General features: G+C 43.6%; 1 protein-coding gene and 1 long non-coding RNA gene across 2 annotated transcripts in view; one reads left to right on the top strand and one right to left on the bottom strand.

Annotated features, from left to right (window-relative positions):
- Positions 1-24,034, bottom strand: part of LOC144536755 (PH and SEC7 domain-containing protein 1-like) — a 79,908-nt gene extending 55,874 nt beyond the window's left edge. Inside the window, exons 1-5 of the mRNA XM_078280019.1 lie at positions 23,920-24,034; positions 8,909-11,328; positions 8,048-8,165; positions 6,155-6,692; positions 4,824-5,291 (exon numbers count right to left, since the gene is read on the bottom strand). Coding sequence (XP_078136145.1) covers positions 4,824-5,291; positions 6,155-6,692; positions 8,048-8,165; positions 8,909-11,053 — 3,269 coding nt within the window. The 5' untranslated portion in view covers positions 11,054-11,328; positions 23,920-24,034. The remainder of the gene's footprint in view (positions 1-4,823; positions 5,292-6,154; positions 6,693-8,047; positions 8,166-8,908; positions 11,329-23,919) is intronic.
- Positions 102-24,109, top strand: LOC144536756 (uncharacterized). Its single transcript, XR_013503774.1, has 3 exons — positions 102-315; positions 6,339-6,708; positions 24,033-24,109. It is a non-coding gene; the product is annotated as an uncharacterized LOC144536756 (long non-coding RNA).
- The last annotated feature ends 85 nt before the right edge of the window (positions 24,110-24,194 follow it).

The raw sequence follows: 24,194 nt of genomic DNA, 5'->3' as shown, positions 1-24,194 counted from the left end.
AAGCAACAAAGTGGCCCGGTGCAGTTGCTCTGCCTCTGCAGTGCTGTCACAGTAAGGGTGACTTTCACGAAGCCGGCCTACCTCAGTGTCACAAACAAGAATCGTAGAATATCACTTCCCCACAATAACCGACTGTCATCCCAGATATCTTGCGGGAAGGAAGATGTAAGATGCAACAAGAGAGCTTCTGTTTTGCTATGAAGGAATATTCTGAATGCTACATAAAGACAAAAGGATTCTGGATATAAAATAAAGTCTCTCGCAGGGAGTCTGTGGAGAATTAAAAGAAAAGTCTTTGGGACTCTGACAGTCAAGGTGAGTCCCTCACTGCTGCTGCAGCAGCCATCTGTCACACACACACACACACACACACACACACACACACACACACACACACACACACAGAGAGATGCACACAGAGACACACACAGAGAGAGACGCACACAGAGACACACACAGAGAAAGAGACCCCCCCCCACACACACACACACACACACACACACACACACACACACACACACACACACACACACACACACACACACACACACACAGCAGAGGGACCACATGCAGCCTTCTAGCGACCTTCACTCTAAAGCTACTCGGCTCCAGAATAGCACTGCAGCACTGCTCTGCACTCTCGTTCATCTGGAGACTGACAACGTTCATTAACGCTGAACTGCTTATGATATATCTCCATAAGAGTTTATGAACTGTTCATTCAAAGGAAACAGGTTGACATGAGACCAGGTTCAGTTTGTGTTTTTCTGTGAGCCTGATTACCAATGAAAAGTAATTATTTAAGTTAGCTAACCAACTACTAATAAGCTAATGTTACTTGCTAACATTGGTGAAAGAAGTATTCAGATCCTTTTATATCACACTATGAAATTGTTACTTAAGTAAAAGTATGTACTGTAAGTATCATCAGTAAAATGTACTTAAGTATTAAAAGTAAAAGTACTCAATGCAGAAAAATCCTCCCATTGTAGAAACTGGAAAGCGATTCAACCAGTTGTGTGTTCAATGGTCTAATCATTTCAGCTGGACTTGTAGGCCATTATATTGTTGGGTAGTTTAATTTATAATAAAACATCAGATTTTATAAACTACATGTGTTTGGTGTGCAGAAATATTATCTTAATGTGTAAAGTAACTAATAACTAAAGCTGTCAGATGAATGTAGTGGCGTAAAAAGTACAATATTTCTCTCTGAAATGTAGTGGAATAGAAGTAGAAAGTGGCATGAAAAGAAAAGTACAAGTACCTCAACATTTGTACTTAAGTACAGTACTGGAGTAAATGTAGTTACATTCCAGCACTGCCTGCTGGTTAACCAACTAATTAACGAGCTAATGTTATAGCTAAATACAGATTAACAAGCTCATCTATGCACTGTTCGATACCACGTAATTTAGCCCTGACAAAAAAACCTACTTTAAAGAAATCTATTGATGTTTTAATTCCGTTAAGACTGACTGTCAAACTAGATAATAAAAGAAAGTTATATGGCGGTCACTCTCTGTCACTGAATGGATTTGTCAGACACGCTCACACAGACACACACAGAGACACGCACGCACACGCACAGAGAGACGCACACGCACACACACACACACACACACGACACGCACACACACACACACACACAGACAGACACATAGACACACACACACAGACAGACACACAGAGACACGCACACACAGACACAGACACACAGACACACACACACAGAGACGCACACACACAGACACACACACAGATACACAGACACGCACGCACACACACACACACACGCACACACACACACACACACACACACAGACACACACACACGCACACACAGACAGACACACACACACACATAGACACACACAGACACGCACACACACAGACACACACACAGACACACACAGACACACAGAGACGCACACACACAGACACACACACACGCAGACACACACACACAGACAGACACATAGACACACAGAGACACGCACGCACACACAGACACAGACACACACACACACACACACACACACACACACACACAGACGCACACACACACATACACACACACGCACACACACACACACACACACACACACACACACACACACACACACACACACACACACACACACACACAGACACACACACACGCACACACAGACACACACACGCACACACAGACAGACACACACACACATAGACACACACAGACACAGACACACACAGACACGCACACACACAGACACACATACAGACACACAGAGACGCACACACACAGACACACACACACGCACACACAGACACACACGCACACACACAGACACGCACACACACACACAGCAGAGGGACCACATGCAGCCTTCTAGCGACCTTCACTCTAAAGCTACTCTGCTCCAGAATAGCACTGCAGCACTGCTCTGCACTCTCGTTCATCTGGAGACTGACAACGTTCATTAACGCTGAACTGCTTATGATATATCTCCATAAGAGTTTATGAACTGTTCATTCAAAGGAAACAGGTTGACATGAGACCAGGTTCAGTTTGTGTTTTTCTGTGAGCCTGATTACCAATGAAAAGTAATTATTTAAGTTAGCTAACCAACTACTAATAAGCTAATGTTACTTGCTAACATTGGTGAAAGAAGTATTCAGATCCTTTTATATCACACTATGAAAATGTTACTTAAGTAAAAGTATGTACTGTAAGTATCATCAGGAAAATGTACTTAAGTATTAAAAGTAAAAGTACTCAATGCAGAAAAATCCTCCCATTTTAGAAACTGGAAACGATTCAACCAGTTGTGTGTTCAATGGTCTAATCATTTCAGCTGGACTTGTAGGCCATTATATTGTTGGGTAGTTTAATTTATAATAAAACATCAGATTTTATAAACTACATGTGTTTGGTGTGCAGAAATATTATCTTAATGTGTAAAGTAACTAATAACTAAAGCTGTCAGATGAATGTAGTGGCGTAAAAAGTACAATATTTCTCTCTGAAATGTAGCGGAATAGAAGTAGAAAGTGGCATGAAAAGAAAAGACTCAAGTAAAGTACAAGTACCTCAACATTTGTACTTAAGTACAGTACTGGAGTAAATGTAGTTACATTCCAGCACTGCCTGCTGGTTAACCAACTAATTAACGAGCTAATGTTATAGCTAAATACAGATTAACAAGCTCATCTATGCACTGTTCGATACCACGTAATTTAGCCCTGACAAAAAACCTACTTTAAAGAAATCTATTGATGTTTTAATTCCGTTAAGACTGACTGTCAAACTAGATAATAAAAGAAAGTTATATGACGGTCACTCTCTGTACTGAATGGATTTGTTATCTGTTTCACAATGGGGTTCAACCTGAGCCAGGCCATACAACAATGATAGTAATCATTTCACATTCACGATAGGGTTAGTAGCATACAGAATAATAACATACATATATATATATATATATATATATATATTGCGCACCAGAGTTCGATTGCCGCGTTCTCACCTGCTCAAACGAACCGCACCAGCCGGGTAAACGAACTCCAGTTCGATTCAACCAAACTGAAGGCTGTCAGTGTGAAAACGCCCTTAGTGTTGCTTTAATAAGACAATTGCACTGGCCCTATTTCAGTGTACAGTTGAACTGAGAGGAACAGAAAACAGAGAATGATATGCAACAACAAACATGACCCAGATTCACAATCACTCAGATTCTTGATGAATCACTGAAGAGCAGGTCGCCTGTATTTCAGTTGTCAACACTGTCAGCAGCTTTAACTAAACAGAACACTGGGGATTGGAAGATTATCCTCAAAATACAATCATGTATTTTAGCAAAATGAAGCCATAACAAACTGGGGAAATCATTTTTTTTGTGATGTCATCATCACCCACCCAGACTACAATCAAGAAAAGATGACACTGTGGCTGTGTCTCAACCCGCCTACACTTCAAACACTTAGTTTTAAGTATATCGTGTAGATAACGCAAAAAGTCAGAGCACTGAAAGTATCCGGATGACCCCCTACAAAGCGGAAAGGGGAGGGACCAGGGACGTGGACCGGCAGCTGATTGGACGAACACATCACGTGGGTCTGGCTTCTCCCCCGGATTTCACAACCGAGCACAATGGCGGCTCATTCAGAATACCATCTCGTATTTCACGAAAATAGTTCACTGAAACGTGTTTCTGAAAACATTTTAAGCGAGAAATAGGCCATACAGTTGCTGAATCTGTCTGTTTTTTTGATCAACAAAGGTCAGTTTAAAAGATTTTCGCCAGATTTTGAGAGGCGGCGAGCCGAGCAGACCACTCGTCATTTCCGGTAAGTGTTTTAACATAAATGTTCCTTTTGGGACAATACTAACTATCGAAAGTGGGCACTACGGCAGTAAGTGGTTAGTGCACATTAGCAGTCTACTGACGGAAGTATGCGGAACAAGACACAGCCTACAACTACAATATTCAAGACCATTCAACAAAATAGTAACAAAATAAACAATAAACCAAATAAACATATGTATAAATGACAACACCATAAGCCCATCATCTCTCCTCAGCACAAAGCTTCTTAGGAGCCCTCAAGAAAGTTCAGCTACTTTCCCCATTTTCTAGTCTAGACATCTAATCTGGCAAACCCTTTATATGACATTTTTTCAAACGCCACCTTAGCCATCTCACAAGCCCACTCCTGGATCAACGGCACCCCTTCATTTTTCCATCCTCTGAAAATAATCTGTCTGGCTATCATTAAACTAGTCTGGAGCCAGCTACTTATGTGCTTATCCATCCCATTTCTTTATGGTGCTAACTCACCTTGGTAACGAGAAAGACGGGTTGCTGTACCAGCTGCTCCCCAGCTGTGAACACCCTCGCCCTTTGGGTGGCGTGTCGTCCGAACCGCTGCTCAGCCTCTCGCTTGAGGGGGCTCTGGTGGCGTCCGAGTCTCCCGTCATGGTGAAGATAGAGTCAGAGATGCTGGGCCTCTCGTCGTGTGCCAGTGGGGCGAAGCTAAGCTGGACAATCTGCCTGGCACTCTGGCAGACCGGCCCATGGATGGCGGGGGTTAGTGTGGGCAGGTCAAAGGTCAGGACGGTTTGGGTGCTCGAAGTTAGCAGCTCCTCGCTGTCCAGGCTGTTGTACGACGTGCCTTTGGCTCGGTGAGACTCCATGATGCTCTCAAAGTGGCGGCTGAAGGTGTCCTCTGCTGCACAGCGAGGACCGGAGACCAGGATGGGGGATTTCAGGGCCGGGTGGTGGCTGTCAAAAAATGTTTCCATTGGTCTGGACAGAGAGGGAGGTTTTAGAAACACTGCAACAAAAATGGTTTATTAAGAAAATGAAATGTGGGAACATCTAGAAAAAGAGACTTCAACTGTATTTTCTATCAAGTCAGGACGTGCTGTCCTGTTGTCCTCGGGTCAAGTCTGACCCCTTTTCAAAGTTTTCTATATCAGAAATGTGGGTTTCTTTCAACAAAATTGCCCAAAAATAACATGGATGGTTCAACGCAGCGCTCTTTGCAATTAAAATATATAAAAACCACGTCAAAGAATGTTGACTAAAATGACATAAAAGCGCCAAAAACATTGAAAAAGAAGCGACTAAAGGCATTGAAAGCCTAGAAAACAGCAGAATAAAGCTTTGAAAAAAGTGTCAAACAAGGCACTAACAATTTTTTAAAAAGCGACAAAAACGTAAAAAAAAAAAATGTCAAAAACGTTGAAAAAAGCATTGGAAAATGTGTCGGAATAATGTGAAAAAAGTGTTGATTTTCAGTTTTGACCCGGGAAGACAACACGAAGGTTAAAGATGCAGATGGTGTTTCCCAAAAAGCCCAAGGTGACGTCCTCAAATGTCTTGTTTTGTCCACAACTCAAAGATATTCAGTTTACTGTCACAGAGGAGAGAAGAAACTAGAACACATTCACATTTAACAAGCTGGAATCAGAGAATTTTTACTTTCTTTTAATGAAAAATGATTCAAACAGATGAATCAATTATCAAAATAGTTGGCGATCAATTTAATATGGGATAACTAAGCGATTAATCTCTGTTTACAATCTACTTGAAAAATAGGTTACGAGGATCAAACTATAGGTCAGGGGAAAATCCTGTGTGTGTGTGTGTGTGTGTGTCATGTTCACCTCTTCAGAAGGTGACCAAACACGTCTGACTCCTCCTGAGCTGCGTACAGCTGCTTCCTGTTGTCTCCTTGCATCCTCACACTGGCCCAGCTCACCATTTCTTCTTCCTCTTCCTCTTCCTCCTCCTCCTCATCTTCCTCCTCCCCCTCTCCCCTTCCCTCCTCCCCATCTGTCCTGCCATAAGCCAGACCCCCCAGCAGGCTGCTGCCTGTCCCCGAGGTGCCCTGCACGCTGCGGTTACTCCCGAACGCAGAGTCGGCGTCCTCCTGCTCAGCCAGCAGCACCTCGTCTATGTCCGTCTCCCGGTAGCAGCGCAGCGGAACAGCGTCCAAGTCGGTTTCTGAGTACTTTAACGTGCGGCGAATGATGCCGGTTTTGGGCGACGTCCCGATTATAGCTGGAGGAGGGGTCAGCAGCTCTACCTCCACATGCTGCACCTCGTGATTGGCAGAAAGCAGAGGGAGGGAGGAAGGGGGAGTCGGGGTGGGAGACTCGCTGGAGTTACCGCTGGGAGGAGCTGTGGAGGCTTCCAGAGAATCTGCACATGGAGAGAGGTAAACATCCACATCAATGATTTAAAATGTGATTGGCTATATTTGCTAATTCCCTGTTGTCACTGCACAGAAAACATATTTAGATTATTTGCTTGCTCTAATTGTTCCAGAACTATATTTAAAGGCCGAGTATCAAACCTCTGTATCAAACAAGTACTGAAAGATGACCAGTAAGATTTGTCTTTTTTAAGATTCTTTTTTGGCATTTTCTTCTTTATTGGACAGTTGACAGCGGAGAGGCAGACTGGAAATGGGCGTATGACGCTGCGTACTATTTACCTAAAAATTCGGAACTGGGAATGACGTCACACCCGAGTTGATCGTCCTCCAGTCAACATTATAGGTCGTAAAAACGGTGGCAGAGGGACTCTAGCCAGCTTAGCCATTATTAGCAATACCAGTTGATAACAATGCATTATGTGGTATTTTGCACGTGCAAACACTGTAGCAACGTGTTCTATTGTGATTGTGAGGTCGGGGTTGATGTAGTCCGGATCAAACTCCATTCGATTTCGGGACAACAACAACAACAACAACCTTTGAGCTAGCAAGCTACACACTGAATATTGCAAGTTTTGATCACATTTAAGGGAATGATTGTAAATTGTACAGCATTTCCTCTCTAACTGGGACGTTTTGGGACCGATTGGTGGGATTGCTGTAGACGAGGTACACACGGAGATACACTGGTAAGAGCTAATGAGGTTTATGTATCCAGCTAATTTAAATAGCTCACATTACTGTATTGTGTGAACAGTTAACTTCAGTTAATATTGTTTGTGACGTTTTCTTTTGTAAAACCAGTTCCTTCCTGAGACTATTTAGCTGAGCCACCGCACTGCGTCCAGAGCTTAGCCCAAGACGATTGTGATTGGTTTAAAGAAATGCAAACAACCCAGGGGGTGTTGCAGTTGAGATTTCTGACCCATTTCAACTGGAACACAGTATGGCCCAAAAGCCCCCAGCTGGCATCAAACCCAGAACATTGTGGTTACGTGGCATTCACTTGAACCATTCTGCTACAAAGGCGCTGCAGATTCACTTGGAGAACTTTTGTCTAGGTCCGCCTCTGAATCAGGCTCCGATCAGCCCATCTTTATGAAACAGACTGATTCGTTAGGCTCATTTAAGACAGGCGTTTCACAATAAGAGATGCCTTTATTCTTTCTTCTTCTTGTATAAGTTTCTCTGCAGGTTGATGAAGGTTTCTGTAGCTTCAGTCTGATCTTCTTTCTCTCTCTGTTTGTGTTGATCTGAGATACATAGCTTATATAAAAAAAAGAACTGGTATAACACGATGTGCAGTAACTAGATGAAATTGAGGAGGACATGCTCTCACTTTTCTCCCCCCTGCTTGCAGCCTCCTCAGCAGGGGTCCCGAATAAAAACTCCCACTTGGCACGAGCGATCCTCTGACAATGGAGCGAGGGTACGGGCACTGCACAGCCACTGTCCGTCTGAAAGACACACACACACACACACACAAACACAGCGGCATACTTATTAGGCTAGTAGCTCTGCAGTGCAGCATTAAAGGAATGGCACTACATTTGGGAAATTTGTTTGTTCTTGTCTAGAGTAAGATGATATCGATACCACTTAAATGTTTGTGAATATGAACTAAGAGTCAGTTAGTCAGCTTAGCATAAAGACTAGAGAGTTATAAAAACACATCAACCAAACACGCTATATCTCATTTGTTTAATCTCCACACAAACAGAAATGTGAAAACAACAATTTGTGGTTTTAGGGGCAGTTACATGCAACATTTTCTTGATTTCTGCTAAAATATCTGACATATAATATAAATGTCTGTTTGTAAAGAAATAGTTCCAGCAAGTAACTCCCCATAACAAAATAGTCTGTTTTACAGGTCTGTTTGTATGGGGATTAAATAAAATAAAAGAATACAAAGTGTTTCACCATTAGTGGGATTTTGTAGTGTTGGTTGATAGATTTTTGAAGTTTGGAGAGCGCTAGCTGTTTCCTCCCACTTCCAGTCTTTATGCTAAGCTAACCTTACAGCCACCTGGCTCCAGCTCCAGACTTACAGCACACACATGAGGGTTGTACCAATTTTCTTTTCGAACTCTTGACGAAAAAAGCGAATTTCCCAGAATTTCAAACTATTCCTTTAACTCTAAAGTCTCTAAATTATATATATTTTGAAGTATCACCAATTCACCCAGACAGAGCCCACCTGTATTCCTGAGGTGGCGGCCCCGGTCTCGTTGCTCTGGTGACTGGACTGACTGGACTCGGGGGACACACAGTCTCTGTCCCCCAAGCTGCCAGTCACGCCACTGGAGCTCCGCGAGGACGACCCTCCCATCGCTCCGTTCTGCTCCGCATCTGGAGGCTCTTGAACCCTCTGCTGCTCTGCCTCATACCCCTCCATCTCATCGCCCTGGCCTTCCTCACCTTCGTCCTCCTCTGGAGAGTCCAGCACCACTGGGCCCAGAAGCAGGATCTCTCTCCTCCTCTGCTCAGCTCGTTTCTCCTGGGCTGTGGGACTGAGCGGCCGGCGACGGTGACTGGATTGACGCTCAGGCGTTTGGTCATTAACAGACCTAAATCCAGCTTCAGGGTTCGGCCTCGGGCTATTCTCCACCTGTGTCCCCCACTGCTGCCTGGATGTCCAGCTGACCGGCGCCTCCTCTACACTCTGAGTGATAAAGAGCCTGCGTGCAAGCTCAGTGCAGTCGCCTCTCTCGAAACAGCTCAGGTCTCCTCTCTTGTCCAGGCCCGGTGTCCAGGAGTCTCTGGCGTACCGGAGCTGACGGCGATGCAGGGTGGGGGTATCTGGGGCTCGGAGCTCAGCTTGGAATAACCTGGGGTCCCTCATGGGAGAGCTGAGCTCAGTGGGAGGATGAGACGGACGGAAAACACGTGAAGGAATGGCGGGGGAACTCTGAGCGGCTGCTAAAGTTGAGCTCTGATGCTGGGACTTCTGAACGCAGTCCTCCTGGTGCGTTTGATAATTAGTACGGGGGTTTCCAGGCTGGTGAGAGTCCGTGTTGTCAGTTGCTTGCGCGTGTTGCTCGTTTAAAGGGATGTTCATCTTAAGCGTTTGCTTAGACTGTTGTGCATTTGGAGCTGGATTGTGAAAGTCTCCGGCGGGATCACCTAAAGCGTTGTGCAATGAGGACCTGCGTGCCTCTGTGAGAATGGAAGATAGTTTGGTAGCCTCCTCTGCTAACCTGCGGGCGACTTCAGGGCTATGAGCCGGAGAGGACGATTTACTGTCACTTAACTGGTTCAAGCCCTCAATTACATTATTGCCAAGTTGGAGGATTGTTCCCTGTGGTGGAGTGCTCCTGTTGCAGGACCTGTGAACATGTCTTTTGATGGCTGGACTTCCTACCACAGCTCTGGCCTCTGCTGACCAGTGAAGAGGGCTCTTGGACTCGACACAGGACTCTGGCTTTGCGTGAGGAGACTGCCTGGACTGGGAGGAGAGCTGGTCTGACGCCGGACTCCGAGGCAGCCCACAAATAGCCTGGCTCCTATCTGTGAAGTCTTTGAGATTCGCGTTGATGTTCTGACGCTGAACAGGAGAGCCAGCCCAGGACTGACAGCGTGGCTGTTGGTTGAAGCGCGAAGATGAGGATTGCTCAAGTGCGTGGGCTAGTTTAATTCTCAGTAGAGGGGAGCCAAACTCCTCCACAGCCCTCTGGGTAGCTGCTCTGCCGATGGGGTCCAAGGCTGATTGGCGAAGGCCGGGAGAGAATGTCTGCTGGTGACTTCCCGGAGATTGAAATGTCAGCTTGGGACTAGAGCTGCGCGATGAATCGGGACTCCCAAACCAAACTGGGTCACTGAGTCTTTTACGAAAATAAGAGGGGGTGGATCGTTCCTCTCTGGTCCCTCTCTCGCACACAGAGTTGCGTGGACTCTCCACGGTCTTCACATTGGACTTCTCAATGTAGCTGAAGGTGACCACAGACCGCGTACCATCACTGACCTCTTCTTTGGTAAACCTCCGGCAGTTGGGAGGCGTGTGAGGGACGGAGACCTTTCCAGAAGAGGGCATTATTGGTGAAGAGTGGACGGCAGACACTCCATCACACGGTGTACTCCGAAGCTTGGGGACCGTCGGGGAGCTGTTGGCTTGCTGGAGCTGAAAGCTGTTTCTGGAAGGAGACTGGCTGTGTGTGCAATCCTGAAGCAGGCGGTGAGCTGCGGAGGCCTTGGTGACGCACGTCTGACTCGCTAGCTGAGACAGGAGCTCCGCTGGACTGTCCTGAACCGAATGCCCCTGAGCAATCTCCTCCTTCCCTCCGCTCTGATCTGGGGCAGACCTCACTTCCACATACAAATGAAGGACTTTTCCAGACTGGGACATGACCTCCTATCAAGCCGTAATGAGGACAGAGAAACAGAAATGGAGCAAAGAGAGAGAGAGAGAGAGTAACAGAGACGAAAAAGGGAAACTCTTTTGTGTCCTCTTCTTCTATTTGTCGGTTTGTTTTTCTGCTGGTGGTGCGTGTCAGTTTATTTTTAGACGGTCTTTCTTCTCCCTCCCAGAGCGTCTGTGTGCAGAGCAGAGACACACAGGCTGGACGGCCAGAGGACAAACATGCCCATGGGACACCTCCAACAGCTCCCTATTCTTCATACCTGTGAATGAAAGAAATAAAAGGATCTGTTGTCTTTGGAGTCCCTCAATTGACGCTCATTACACACGGGATATTCCAGTATTTGTGATGCATGCATTAATTAACCCTTCATCCTTCAGTTTATCACAAACATTCAACATCAACACATCTGGAGATACGTGGTTTTCACTGGACAGGAAGGGGAGGAAAAACTGTCATCTGAAAATGTCAGACAAATGTACTGCAGTAAAAAGTACAATATTTTCCTCAGAGATGTAGTAAAGTACAAGTAGAAAGAAGGAGAAAATGGAAAGAAGTAAGTACAGTCCTTTGTTACATTCCACCACTGCAAATATATATAAAAAAAATAATTTACAGCAGCAGCTATATCTATTTGTTGACAATGATAAAAAATACATTATGTTTCCAGCCTTAATGTTTCCTGTTCTTTATTGTCCCATAAATAACATAAACACAAACTGAGGCTATATGACGTGTTAATTGATTCATACGACAATAAATAAGAATACTTTAATAATTTATATTCAAACGAGAGTAAAAGCACTCTCTCTGCCAAAAACAGGAGGAGCAAAATGCTACAGCTAGCCAAGCTTCAGCAGAAGAGGGCGAGTGCCTCAAAATAATAACAAGGCAAAACGATGGTAAACAGCCTCGCTTCAGAGATTATCTCAGGTATTTCATTTACACCTCCTCCTTACGCACGCAGATAAAGATGTACAGACTGTTCAAGGCCAGCTGATTTCTGCCTAATTACAGCAAATTGTTGCATTAGAAAGGTGCTGCCATTGTTACTGTGAACACAGACTTGTGGGACTGAATTAGATATACATCGACGTCAGTTAAAGACGTAGCAGGTTCAACTGGATTATTGAACACTAAGTACAAATCAGGTTAATGTATTGAAGGACTGTGTCTCAGTGTACTTGCGTCTTTTGAAAGAGACTCCTCCTGAAAGGGCTTCTAGTTGTCAGTTCAAGGCAACTTCAGTCAGGAAGACTTTATCTTATGTTACTCACTCATTCTCTTTCCCCTCTCTCTCACTATTCTCCTGCGTTTATTATTTAAAGTTAAACCAACCAGATTTAGCCGCAACCTCTATCAGCCAATCACATCGTTGCTGTCAATATTTTATTTATTTATTTTTTTGGGTGCCTAGCTCACCTGGTAGAGCGCCCACGCCCATATATAGAGGTTTACGCTTCGACGCAGTGGCCGTGGGTTCGATTCCGACCTGCAGCCCTTTGCTGCATGTTATCCCCTCTCTCTCCCCTTTCATGTCTTAAGCTTTTCTTTAAAAAATAAAGGCCTAAAATGCCCAAAACATAATCTTAAAAAAATATTTATCCATTTCTTTTGTTTTGGTATTTTAGGCCTTTATTTTTGACAGGGCCGCTTAGACACGAAAGGGGAGAGAGAGGGGGAATGACATGCAGCAAAGGGACTGAGCCTCTGTATGTGGGCGAGGGCTCTACCAGGTGAGCTACCCAGGCGCCCGATTGCTGTCCACATTTAAATGTTCTCCTCTCAGTTGCTGTCAGCTCTCATTTCAGCGTGAATCATCGTGACCCTCTTCCGCCCCATTCACCTCCAGTTCCTCATTTCCTTTCCTTCCCTTTAAAATATGATGAGGTCACGATGGGTGTCCAATTGCCAAAGACCTTTCTCATTTTTATTGTGCACGTCAATAAATAATTGTTCACTTAAAATGAGTTGTGTCCTGATTGAACTGGTATTTAGACATTTTGAAAACATCTGTTTTGTTGTAAAAAGGTCATTCCTGTTCAGGACTGGTGCGAGTGACCGCACGTTTTGAAATGTTGAACCTGTTGAACAAGTGACGCCTTCAGGGCACCTGCACACTGGCTGCGTGGCGTGAGCGTGTCAGCTGGGTGGCGTGTCCGTTTTTATTTCACCACCCATGTTAGCAGGTTAGAGCTTGCACACTGCCTGCGTGACACGCACGTCTCAGACGCGGCCCGAGCCGCGCCGAAAACGCGTGCATGCTAGAAATAGGACCGACGCCTATTTTTCACGCAACATGCAAGCGTGTTGGAAGCGTTTCCAGACAAAATAGAATACGAAAAGATGTTTATATGTCATTTTGACACAAATACATTTAATAAATGACATGTTGATGTTTGAAAGTCTCTAGGTTTTGATATAAATGCAGATATATATGTAATTTAAAAACTAATAATTATCGATTTTCAAATATTGCACCTGTCAATACAGAACGAGATATTCTGTAGCCTATTGAACCGTCAATACTGACGGCTGTAATCAAATCAGTCTATATTTATGTTTAACATGGTATTTCATTTTATCAATGGGAAACATCCATGTGTACAGACAGGGCTAGCAGCAGCAGCGCCGCGTCAGACATGTTTCTGGTGTGCAAAGACATAGAAAACACCACGCAGCCGCCACGCAACTGACACGCAACAGAAACGCCACGCTCACGCCACGCAGGCAGTGTGCAGGAGGCCTTATTCACTGACGCTCAAAGTGTTTTTTTTTTGTTTTTTAAACATTCACATTCAACATTCACAGCGAGATGATGAAGAAGACGTCTGGTTGTGAGCCTGACATGAATGTAAACTGACGTCTTGAAAACACATAGAAATGATAGATATTGATCCAGATATTGAACCCGCCATATATATATACAGTATATATGGAGTTCCTGGCTCAGAATGGGCCTTTAGGGGGTGACTACGCACGGCAGTAAGCATGATCAGTCCCTGTACAGTAAATGAAACCCCAATTAACAAAACTTGTTATAAAAATATATTTTATTACAACATTGGAGCGGGGGTTGTGGAGGGGAGATGTCGTATTTAAGTTTATGCTCTGCTTGTTCAACAGCTGTTTGATAAATTGCTATTAAACTAATTCGGAGAGGATTTGAATTGCTATTTTTATTCTCAATTCTTATCATTTAAGTACGGGTGATTTCCCTTTGATGCTGGCTGAAATGTCTTTGGGGGGGGCGCCAAAAATGTCTCTATTAAGGAAAAAGCCTGGGTGTGGACAAACCAACATGCACGTCCATGCTTAAGTCAAACTCACTCACTTTTTTTTTTTACTGAAGTAAAGGATCTGAAAACGAGTCAACCATCAGATGCAGGTCAACCACATCATGTACCAAACTCTTATCTTCTGGAAATCCAGAGTTTTCGCGAGAGCACAATTGTAATTAGCTCAGCGAATCACTCTGGCATTCAGTAATGATGCTCATTAACAATGCCCTTGTAGCCGAGCTGCACCAATCACATCGGTGTATCTGATATAGGCGGGCCAGAGGCGAGATAAACAGATGACGACAGCGCTGCGACGTCGAAGTCATTAATAAACATTGCAAGATGGCTACGGATGAACACCAGTTGTTTGAAACGGCTCTGGCCGCTACAATGAACGAGTTAGACTTGGCTTTTTATCTTAAAGAGGAACAGAAGACAGCACTCGAATCGTTCCAAGAAGGACGTTTTTGCCGTTTTGCCGACCGGATATGCAAGAGTTTAATCTACCATTTAGCTCCACTGGTAGGTAAGCATATGGGGCTCTGGATATGCCACCCCGTGTATTGTTGTGATTGGTCGTAGTGTTATCCAATTGCGTGCAGTGAGATTTTCAAATGCATGCTTGGTGCCGCCCCTCGAGTTGGACCATTTTCATTACTCAATGCCAGACCCTTAATCTTTCAGATTTGGGTCCAGGCTACCAAACTCTTATCACAGACTTCGTCTTTATTATTCTGTGTTTAAATCCTGTGCTTTTTCTTCTTTGTTGAGCTAAATCTTTTGGCATTCACTCAACTCAACCAAGCTGAATTCTGTCCAATTGTTACCGTTCTGTTTAGCGCTCATGCAGAACAACTTTCCACGCCAATAAAGCCTCAGACAACAGAACTCTTGTTTAAAAAAAAAAAGAAAGTCACTAAGAGGAGGATGGTGAACTGCAGACTGCTGCCAGCAGCGACAGATTGGAGTTGCCGTATGGTAGCAGTGGGAGAGAACGTGTGCGTTGAAAATGGAAGTTGACAGAACAAAGAGAACTTGTGAGAGAGTTGGCACTCGAGGCGAGCCACTTTCCCTCCCTGACCCCAACTGATGTTTCTGCCCTCGTCTTCAAAGAGACCAAACTCAATCCCATCACAAATTCTTAAATTAATTTACCCGGCCTCTCTGCATGGAGTCACAGCAACGTAGGTTTGGCTGTTTCGACTGATCTGATTAACCCTTTTTTTTCTCTTCACTGTGGAAAAATAAAGTTATGTAATGTTTCCTTTTTCTTCAACTTTTAGCACCTCTCCCTTTCTCACACTCTTACCTTTCTGTCATTTTCACACCTCGGAGCTACTGTTCCCACAGCTATTCACAAAGAAGGGCCTTTGTCCAGTTGTTGGTGGCTTCACGAGGCCCCATTGTCTAACAAGGTGTGAGGAAGACGACGTGGCTCCTCTGCTGCATCATAAACGTGACAGAGATGATTTAGTGATGAAGCCACTCGGCTGATTAGTAGATTTTTCATCTTTGTCACTATCAAAAGAAGAGTACTTCCACACTGCAAACACACCGTTTTCTCTCTGGTTTGGCCCTTTTGTCCACCCTATTCTCACGGGATTAATATTACGGGAGCATGCCTATGTTCCCACAGCCCTATGTTCCCACATTTCTAAGATTTTTTTTCAAAATTAGGCCCTATGTTCCCACAGTGCCCACATTTCTAAGATTTGTTTCCAAAATTAGGCCCTATGTTCCCCTGTAACCCCTAACCCACCCTAACCCAACCCTAACCCTTGAAGGGAAATGTAGGAACACAAGACCTAATTTTGAAAATGTCCTAGAAATGTGGGAACATAGGGCTGTGGGACCATTGGGCTGTGGGAACATAGGGCTGACCCCAATATTACCAGGGGGACCTCATGTGACTTACCCCCACTACGTGTTTCGGGTGGCACATTCGTACAGGATAAGTGAAGTCTGTATTTTACTCAGAGGTAAACAGTAGAAATATACATTCACATTACAAAGTCCTCTACCAAGAACAGTCTGTCCTCCCCCAAACGCCCACATAGGTCGTTTGTTCAAGCACCAATCACAACTCATATCAGTCCCTCCAGGATTTCGCGGCCTTTTTTTTAGATTGTTGCGGCCCAAAATGCCTGATTTCGCGGGGGCTTTTGTAAAAAATTGCAATAAAAGTTGCAATGTCTTTTGTATGTTTGTTGCAATGAAGTTGCGGGAGACAGTGAAAGTTGCAAAAGTTGTATAGTTCTTTAAAAATAAAAAGGAAACTTGTTTTGGGGAGAATAAAACTACTCTGGGCTGAGTTTTCCTAGTAACCTTACCAAAAAGGCTCAGGATGCTGCAAATGTTGGTATAATATGAAAATGGCTGGTGGATTTAAGACAAAAAATAATAATTTGAACATATGTGTCAGTGGCTTGTTGATCTTTACATTGTTAGTTATTTTCCTATGCTGGCCTGGGCTGGGACACACATTCATACAGTTTGATAAAGTACTGACTTTAACTTGCACTTACAATAATGAGCGTAGCTGTCCTCAATTTAGTGTCGTGTCATCTCCTTTTCTCCTGCACCCACCGTGTGTGTGTGTGTGTGTGTGTGTGTGTGTGTGTGTGTGAAATGTTTTGTGCGGTCTTTCGCTGTACGTTTGGTTGGTAAATGAGTTACACACACGTCTCGTCTTCATATCAAAAACAAGGAAATGATCAACCCGTTCTCACTCCCGATTGGTCATTGGCTCTCGGAGTGCACGTGGGACTGCTGTGATTGGTTGAAGTCGCGGGAAACTTCAGGTTATTGGTCAAATGTGCGGAAAAGTTGCGGTGATTGGTCAAAATTGCGAGTCGCACCAAATTCCCGGTGATTGGTTGAATTTACATGAATTGGCACGATCGCGACATCGTGAAATCCTGGAGGGATTGACGTCATATTTACGTCAATAGTGGTGACGCCCTCTAGAGGCTGTAGCAGTTATGACGGGAGCATAGCAGGAAGTAAGGTGACGAGTATAAAGCTTAATTTATGGTCGCCGCGGCTGTCGTTTCCAGCGTGAAAAGCACGCGGCCATCTTGGGAAGACAGTCTGACCAGTCGAACACCATGCAATATATTTTAATAAACCGATATAATTCATGCATTTCCATGTAATTACATTTCACTATCGACCCATTGGGAAACCACGGACCATGGGAGATTTCAAGTGACAGTTCAGCTCACGTTGCACGGCGTTCGCCGTTCGACTGGTCGTGACTGTTTTCCCAAGATGGCGCCCGCGTGTATATGTGAACGGTACTGTCTTTCTAAACTATCTTTTTAATAAACTGTCTGTACACTTACAACGTTCTCAATGCTTCGGTTTACATGTAGGGACCCTCATTATGCTACCGTGGAAGTGTGGTGCTATTTTCAGCCTTGTTAGTGGTATAAAATAGAGATTTCCTTTTACTTTACCCGTACCCCGACGACTAGCGTTATAAGGTAATTAGCGGTTTGCACTAAAACTGTTCACATTCGATTAGCATGAAAACATATCCCAGAGAACGGTCGACTCGGTACACATGTGTTATTAACCCCTAGGTTCATTTTGTGCCAGATTTGTCCTTTAACGACGTGTTAAAAACCGGGTCTATTATTTTCTCTGGTTTAGATATGAGGACGGAAAATTCTCCTGTGGGTCGTATCGGAGGGTAGGAAACAACAACCTATATTGTCGTATGGTTTGGATGACTTGTTGACCACGAACGTGTGCTTGTATGTATTTATTTGTTTTACCAATGCAGCGCAGCAAAGGTTTTTGCAACTTTTTTGTTGTTGTTGTTTTTGTTACAACCCTGCATTGTTTTTTCTGTTGTTTCGATGTTTTATTGTTAACTAAAATCAATAAGACGATGGCCGCGTGCGGACGTATACATAAATAATGTTTTGAGCTTCACACGGACAGCCTGTTGGCTACACCATGAATGTGACAGAGCAGCTCAAAAGGGATAGATCCACAGGGATTATCATTAGATATGATGTATGTCACATCTACAGAGGAAGTTTGCAGGACGACGTCGGCTGCTATCGATTCTTGAAAAGAGCTGATGGGCCTGAACTTTATTTGATCCGTCAATTCATCATCTGAGACCGATGTTTATGGGAGCAAGACAGATAAAGACGGGTGAAAGAAAGAGCACAGGAGAGATGGAGAGCAGGAAACACAAAGAGAGAGAGAGAGAGAGAGAGAGAGAGAGAGAGAGAGAGAGAGAGCGAGAGAGAGGGAGGATGAGGGAGTCATGGATGTGAAGGAGAGAGCTGTGCTAGCAGACGGCCAGAGGGATGGAGGTGTAGAGTTACAGGAAGGTCGGTGTTAGAAACACACTGCAACACAACCGTCTTCCTCTGCAGCCAGATAATGCAACTGTTTAAAAAGGACCAGTTCACCTGAATCACTTTTTCCTACCTAACTCCATCTAACCATGTTGTTTAAATTCTAATGAAGACACCAAAGTTTTCAAAGATACCAAATATCAGACCTGGAGAAAATGATTCATGATGAATCATTACTTTGTTGAAGGTGATGTATGCATCTACAAATTGTAATAAAACATCAGTCAAATTAAGATCCAAAAATGTAAGAAATGAAATAATTTATACAACATGCAGGCTTTTTTCCACTTTCTAGTACTTTCTTGAAATGCTAAAAACTTTCGAAATCTTTGGATCTGAATTTGTGACCGTTGAAAGAAAATGTGTTCACGTTCAGCTTTTGAAATTGCAAATTAAGAAATTTTGTATTTTAATTTCAAAGAGGAGAATTCAGAACAACCAAAATTCACATACATGGTTGCCAAAGTAAAATACTTCAAATACTTATGTCTCTTCTTAGCTTTCATGGATACACATGGGTAAAAAATGACAGACTAAAAAACAGACTTGATGGCAGAGCTGTAAACTGAAGGACAACATGTCAAAAAAAAACTACTGCCAGGTTTAAGCAGCACCACCTGACACACCCAACCTAAACACAAAAAGCCACAGCTGCTTGATAATGATGACTCATCCTCTTGTTGTCCTTCTGGGACATGATGCTCACAACACAACACAACACAAGGACACACACACGGATAAACTCCATCGGGTCTCTAGTCGGGCGTTTACGAGTCAAATCGCGCAGGTAATGAAACCCCAGGCAGCATGTGCAGCTCTAATATTAGCTCCGTGGATATGATGGGCTGCAGGTTGCGTTGGTGGTGGTGGTGGGGGCTCGTGCTAATATTAGCTCTCAGCTCTGCTTGTTGCTGGCGCTGTGCACTAGCAGCTATGATTCCAGCAATATGACAGTTTAAGGTAGCAACACATTAAAGCCCTGGAGGATTAACAGGGTATGTATGAAGTTAATGGGTGACAAGGGACGTTCACAGTGCAACATCAAACCCCTCATTATCCGCTCATGACTATTTATTTCTCTACATAATATTAGGTTACATCACACTGTATTTGGCACAGCTGCTTACTCATGCGAATTCCCAAGAAATGGCAGCAGGGCTCACTGTCACACCCAACATACACGGCTCGAGCGCGATGAACTTTCTTCCACTCGCACTGAATCGTAATTAACCAAGCGGTGACTACAGGATGAGGAGGATGAAGTGAAATTAAAGAGGCGAGTGTCAGAGCTGTCTTTAGAGAGATGAATTCTGTTTGCGTTTGACATGAGGCTGTCTTGCTCTCCAGCTCCGTTCCTTTTGCTGCCTTCAAAGACACATTCAGACAAAAGAGACGGGTCCTCTGACTCATGCAGAGGCACAGAAAGTGTGTGAGAAGAAAGATGCAGAGAGGCTTACTGGTGGAGAAAAGAAGGGAGAGACACCACATTGGACGTGACCTTGCTGCCTCTACAACTCCTCCACTTACTACCTGGCATGCCCGTTGTAATGTTTTTTTTGGATTTACTGACAAAAAGCTAACATGCAGCATACAAACCCCCAGTGTAATTTCTGCATGAATGCACCTGGGGATGGACAGATAACATGCAGCCTCACTCTCACTACTGAGCACTGTGTCACTCTTTTTACATGAGCCTATTTTTTGGGTTTTGAAATGTTTCAAGTAAAGTTATGTCTTTCCTGGTTGCACTCGTCTCTGAGCTGCCATGTGCAGGATTAAAAAGAGTCTTCATAGACTGCACAGCGCTGTGGACATAGGTCTGGCTACACCACAGATGCATTCTGGGATAGGAGATAAAACCGCTGTGTGTTGTTTACATTTTATTTAAACCAATCACAATCGTCTTGGGCGGCGCTAAGCTCCGGACGCAGCGACGGTGGCTCTGCAAAATAGTCTCAGGAAGTAACTTGTTTTGGTGGAACATTTGCACCCCGCAAAATGAAAACGCCACATATAATATTAAATGAAGTTAACTGTTGACACAATACAGTAAGGTGAGCTATTTAAATTAGCTGATACATGGTTTAATGTAATTTGCTCTTACCAGTGTATCTCTGTGTGCACCTCGTCCACAGCAATCCCCAACAGTCAGCCCCAAAACGTCCCAGTTAGAGAGGAAATACTGACAAACATATTCTTTGTAAATCTTTACAATCATTCACTGAAAGAACCGAGCAGGCCTGCCTTGTTGCACAATTCACATTTTCTTCAAAACTTGCCATTTTCAGCGTGTAGCTCGCTAGCTTTAATTTTGTTGTCGTTTCCCGAAGCGAAGGGATTTTGAGAACGGCAACACACAGAGAGCGGAAGCGGAGGGGCAAAGCCTTACTTTATCAGTCTTTACCCTGGAAATGTACTGCTGTTGATCTAGACTAGGAAAACCAGTAATAAAACATTTTCTTGCAATATATATTTCCAGTTTGTGATTCCCAACCTGCAACATCTTCACCATCCAAATGAAAGTGACTCACATTTCAAAGCAAATCCCAGTAGGGGACCTTGCTCAGCCTATCATCTCGTGTTGTACTAAACGGGTCAATGTAGACAACTGCAGAGAGGGCAGCAGCCCAGGGACACTGATGCAGCCGTCTAATACACTACCAGAGATAATAAACGCCAGGCTAGATAAATCAAAGCCAAAGAGCGTTGAGACCAACAAACAAGATCACTAGCAATTTATAATTGTGTGCGAGTAGAACATTATTTGAACCTCCATTTTTTTTTATAACATCTTCAATACTTCAGTCAACCCCTAGCTTTTGACTAGGGGTCAACTGATATTGGTTTTCAGGGCCGATATCAATACCGATTATTAATAGTTAATGAAACCAATAAGGCATATTTGGAACCGGTATGCTTTCACACTAAAAATGAAAATCTTTTAGTCAAAATTAACAAAAACGTGTGTTTAAATGCTTTAAGCAAGTATGTAATAAAGCTGAAACTCTAAACATAATACACAGTCAAAAAAAACAAATAAAAACAAAAATAGCTTCCTGGAGTTTTACCATGATAACAGTTTGTTTGCAATTTTTGCAGACTGCTTACAGAGTTGTAGCGGAGCCAAAGTAGCACACTTTTTAATAATTAACTTTATCGGTTATGGGTAAAAGAAAACACTGATACAGATAATCTGCAAATTGCCAAATATCGCCCCAGATAATCGGCCAGGCTGATAATTGGTCGATCCCTACCATTGACAAACTATGACTAGTGTGACTAACGATGGTTTTCATTCTGGATTTATCTGTCTAAATGACCCTGAGCTGCTTTCTTCACTGTACCAAACAAAGCTAAATGAAAAAAAAAACTCCATCATCTCTCCTCTCGAATGCCTGCACAACATTAGCGCTAAATGTTACAAACTACATGTCATGATGATATATAACAGTGACACTTGGCGTCCTGATCATGTCGATGATGTATTTATTTCATTTCCAAAGCTTTAAAAAGGTCCCATGGCATGAACATTTCACTTTGAGGTTTTTTAACATTAATATGAGTTCCCCCAGCCTGCCTATGGTCCCCCAGTGGCTAGAAATGGTGATAGGTGTAAACCGAGCCCTGGGTATCCTGCTCTGCCTTTGAGAAAATGAAAGCTCAGATGGGCCGATCTGGAATCTTCTCCTTATGACGTCATAAGGGGAAAGGTTACCTCCCCTTTCTCTGCTTTGCCCGCCCAGAGAATTTGGCCCACCCATGAGAGAGAGAGACATCATGGCTTTCAAATGAGCAAAGTGGCAGCACATCCTAAGGAAAGCTTATTGTGGGACTGGCTCTAGTGGCTGTAATTCTGCACCAAGGATGCATTTCGGGAAAGAGAATTCAGATACAGTATTAGGGGACCACTAAGGCCTATATAAAAGAGACTTCAGATACAGTATTAGGGGACCACTAAGGCCTATATAAAAGAGACTTCAGACACAGTATTAGGGGACCACTAAGGCCTATATAAAAGAGACTTCAGATACAGTATTAGGGGACCACTAAGGCCTATATAAAAGAGACTTCAGATACAGTATTAGGGGACCACTAAGGCCTATATAAAAGAGACTTCAGACACAGTATTAGGGGACCACTAAGGCCTATATAAAAGAGACTTCAGATACAGTATTAGGGGACCACTAAGGCCTATATAAAAGAGACTTCAGATACAGTATTAGGGGACCACTAAGGCCTCTATAAAAGAGACTTCAGATACAGTATTGGGGACCACTAAGGTCTATATAAAAGAGACTTCAGATACAGTATTGGGGGACCACTAAGGCCTATATAAAAGCATCCAAAAAGCAGCATGTCATAGGACCTTTAAATGATTCAGTAAAATGTCAAAAGTAGATGAAGCTGTGCAGAAGACTGAGCTCTACATCAGCACCATCAATAAGGACACCTACATCTGTTAAAAGGTAACATTGTCATGACAAGTCTTCTGTTCCAGTAACTGGCGTGAGCTAACATTCATAACTAAATGGTGGAGCGTCACCATACAGTTGAATTAGAGTTGTCCGACAAAGCCATACTAACTAAGGGAGAGGCGTTGAGCCAACCTAGTAATGTTGATTAGTATATAAAATGGAAATGATTCGTGGTGTCCTTGTTTTGTCTCACCAATAGTTCAAAACCCAAAGACATACAATTTACCAAAACAATGGAGCAAATCCTCAAATTTGAAAAGATGGAACCAGAGAACATATGGGAGTTTTTCTTGATAAACAAAAATATATACGGTTATTAAAAAAACGTTTAAATATCGGCAAATATCAATCACGAATCAGATCCTCCCTTTATTTATTTGCTGAAGCTCAATAATGATAATAATTATCACCCAGCCCGGGTGTGGAGCTAATTGTTGATCACAAGCGACCCGTCTTAAACACCTGGCAACACAACATGGCTTAATTATACAAAAATATGCAGTCCCTCATTTTCACACACAAGCTCTCATTCACACACAAACACAAATGCACGCACACACCACAATACACTTAAAAAGAGTCACACTTTCTTCTGCCCACTAGTCACTGGGTTCATAAGTCTGACAACATGACATGCACATCTGGCAGCAGAAAAACCAGAGACACTCACAGCTATTTGTACTGTAGACACACAAAATCTTCTTCTCAATCTCACACTCACCTCTCCTCCTCTCACAGCCACGTCCCCCGTACAGTATTTACACCTCCTACATGGTTTATCTTTTCTCATCCTTTCTGTTATTCCTTCATCCTTCCTTCTTTCTTTCTCTCCAGCAGAGCAGTGCAGACCTGTCTGACCAGCACAGCCAGCCAGCCTCCCTCCTCGCCTGCAATGCTTCCACTCAGCCAGTTAGCAGGCTCACATCACCTACAGCCCTGCCCCCTTCCCTTCCCTCTGCCTTTCACATACATGCTGAGTCAGTGTGGAGTAGTTAG

This window comes from Sander vitreus, chromosome 21 (genome assembly GCF_031162955.1).
Source record: "Sander vitreus isolate 19-12246 chromosome 21, sanVit1, whole genome shotgun sequence".
NCBI lineage: Eukaryota > Metazoa > Chordata > Actinopteri > Perciformes > Percidae > Sander > Sander vitreus.
This window is presented reverse-complemented; position numbering and strand designations above follow the sequence as displayed.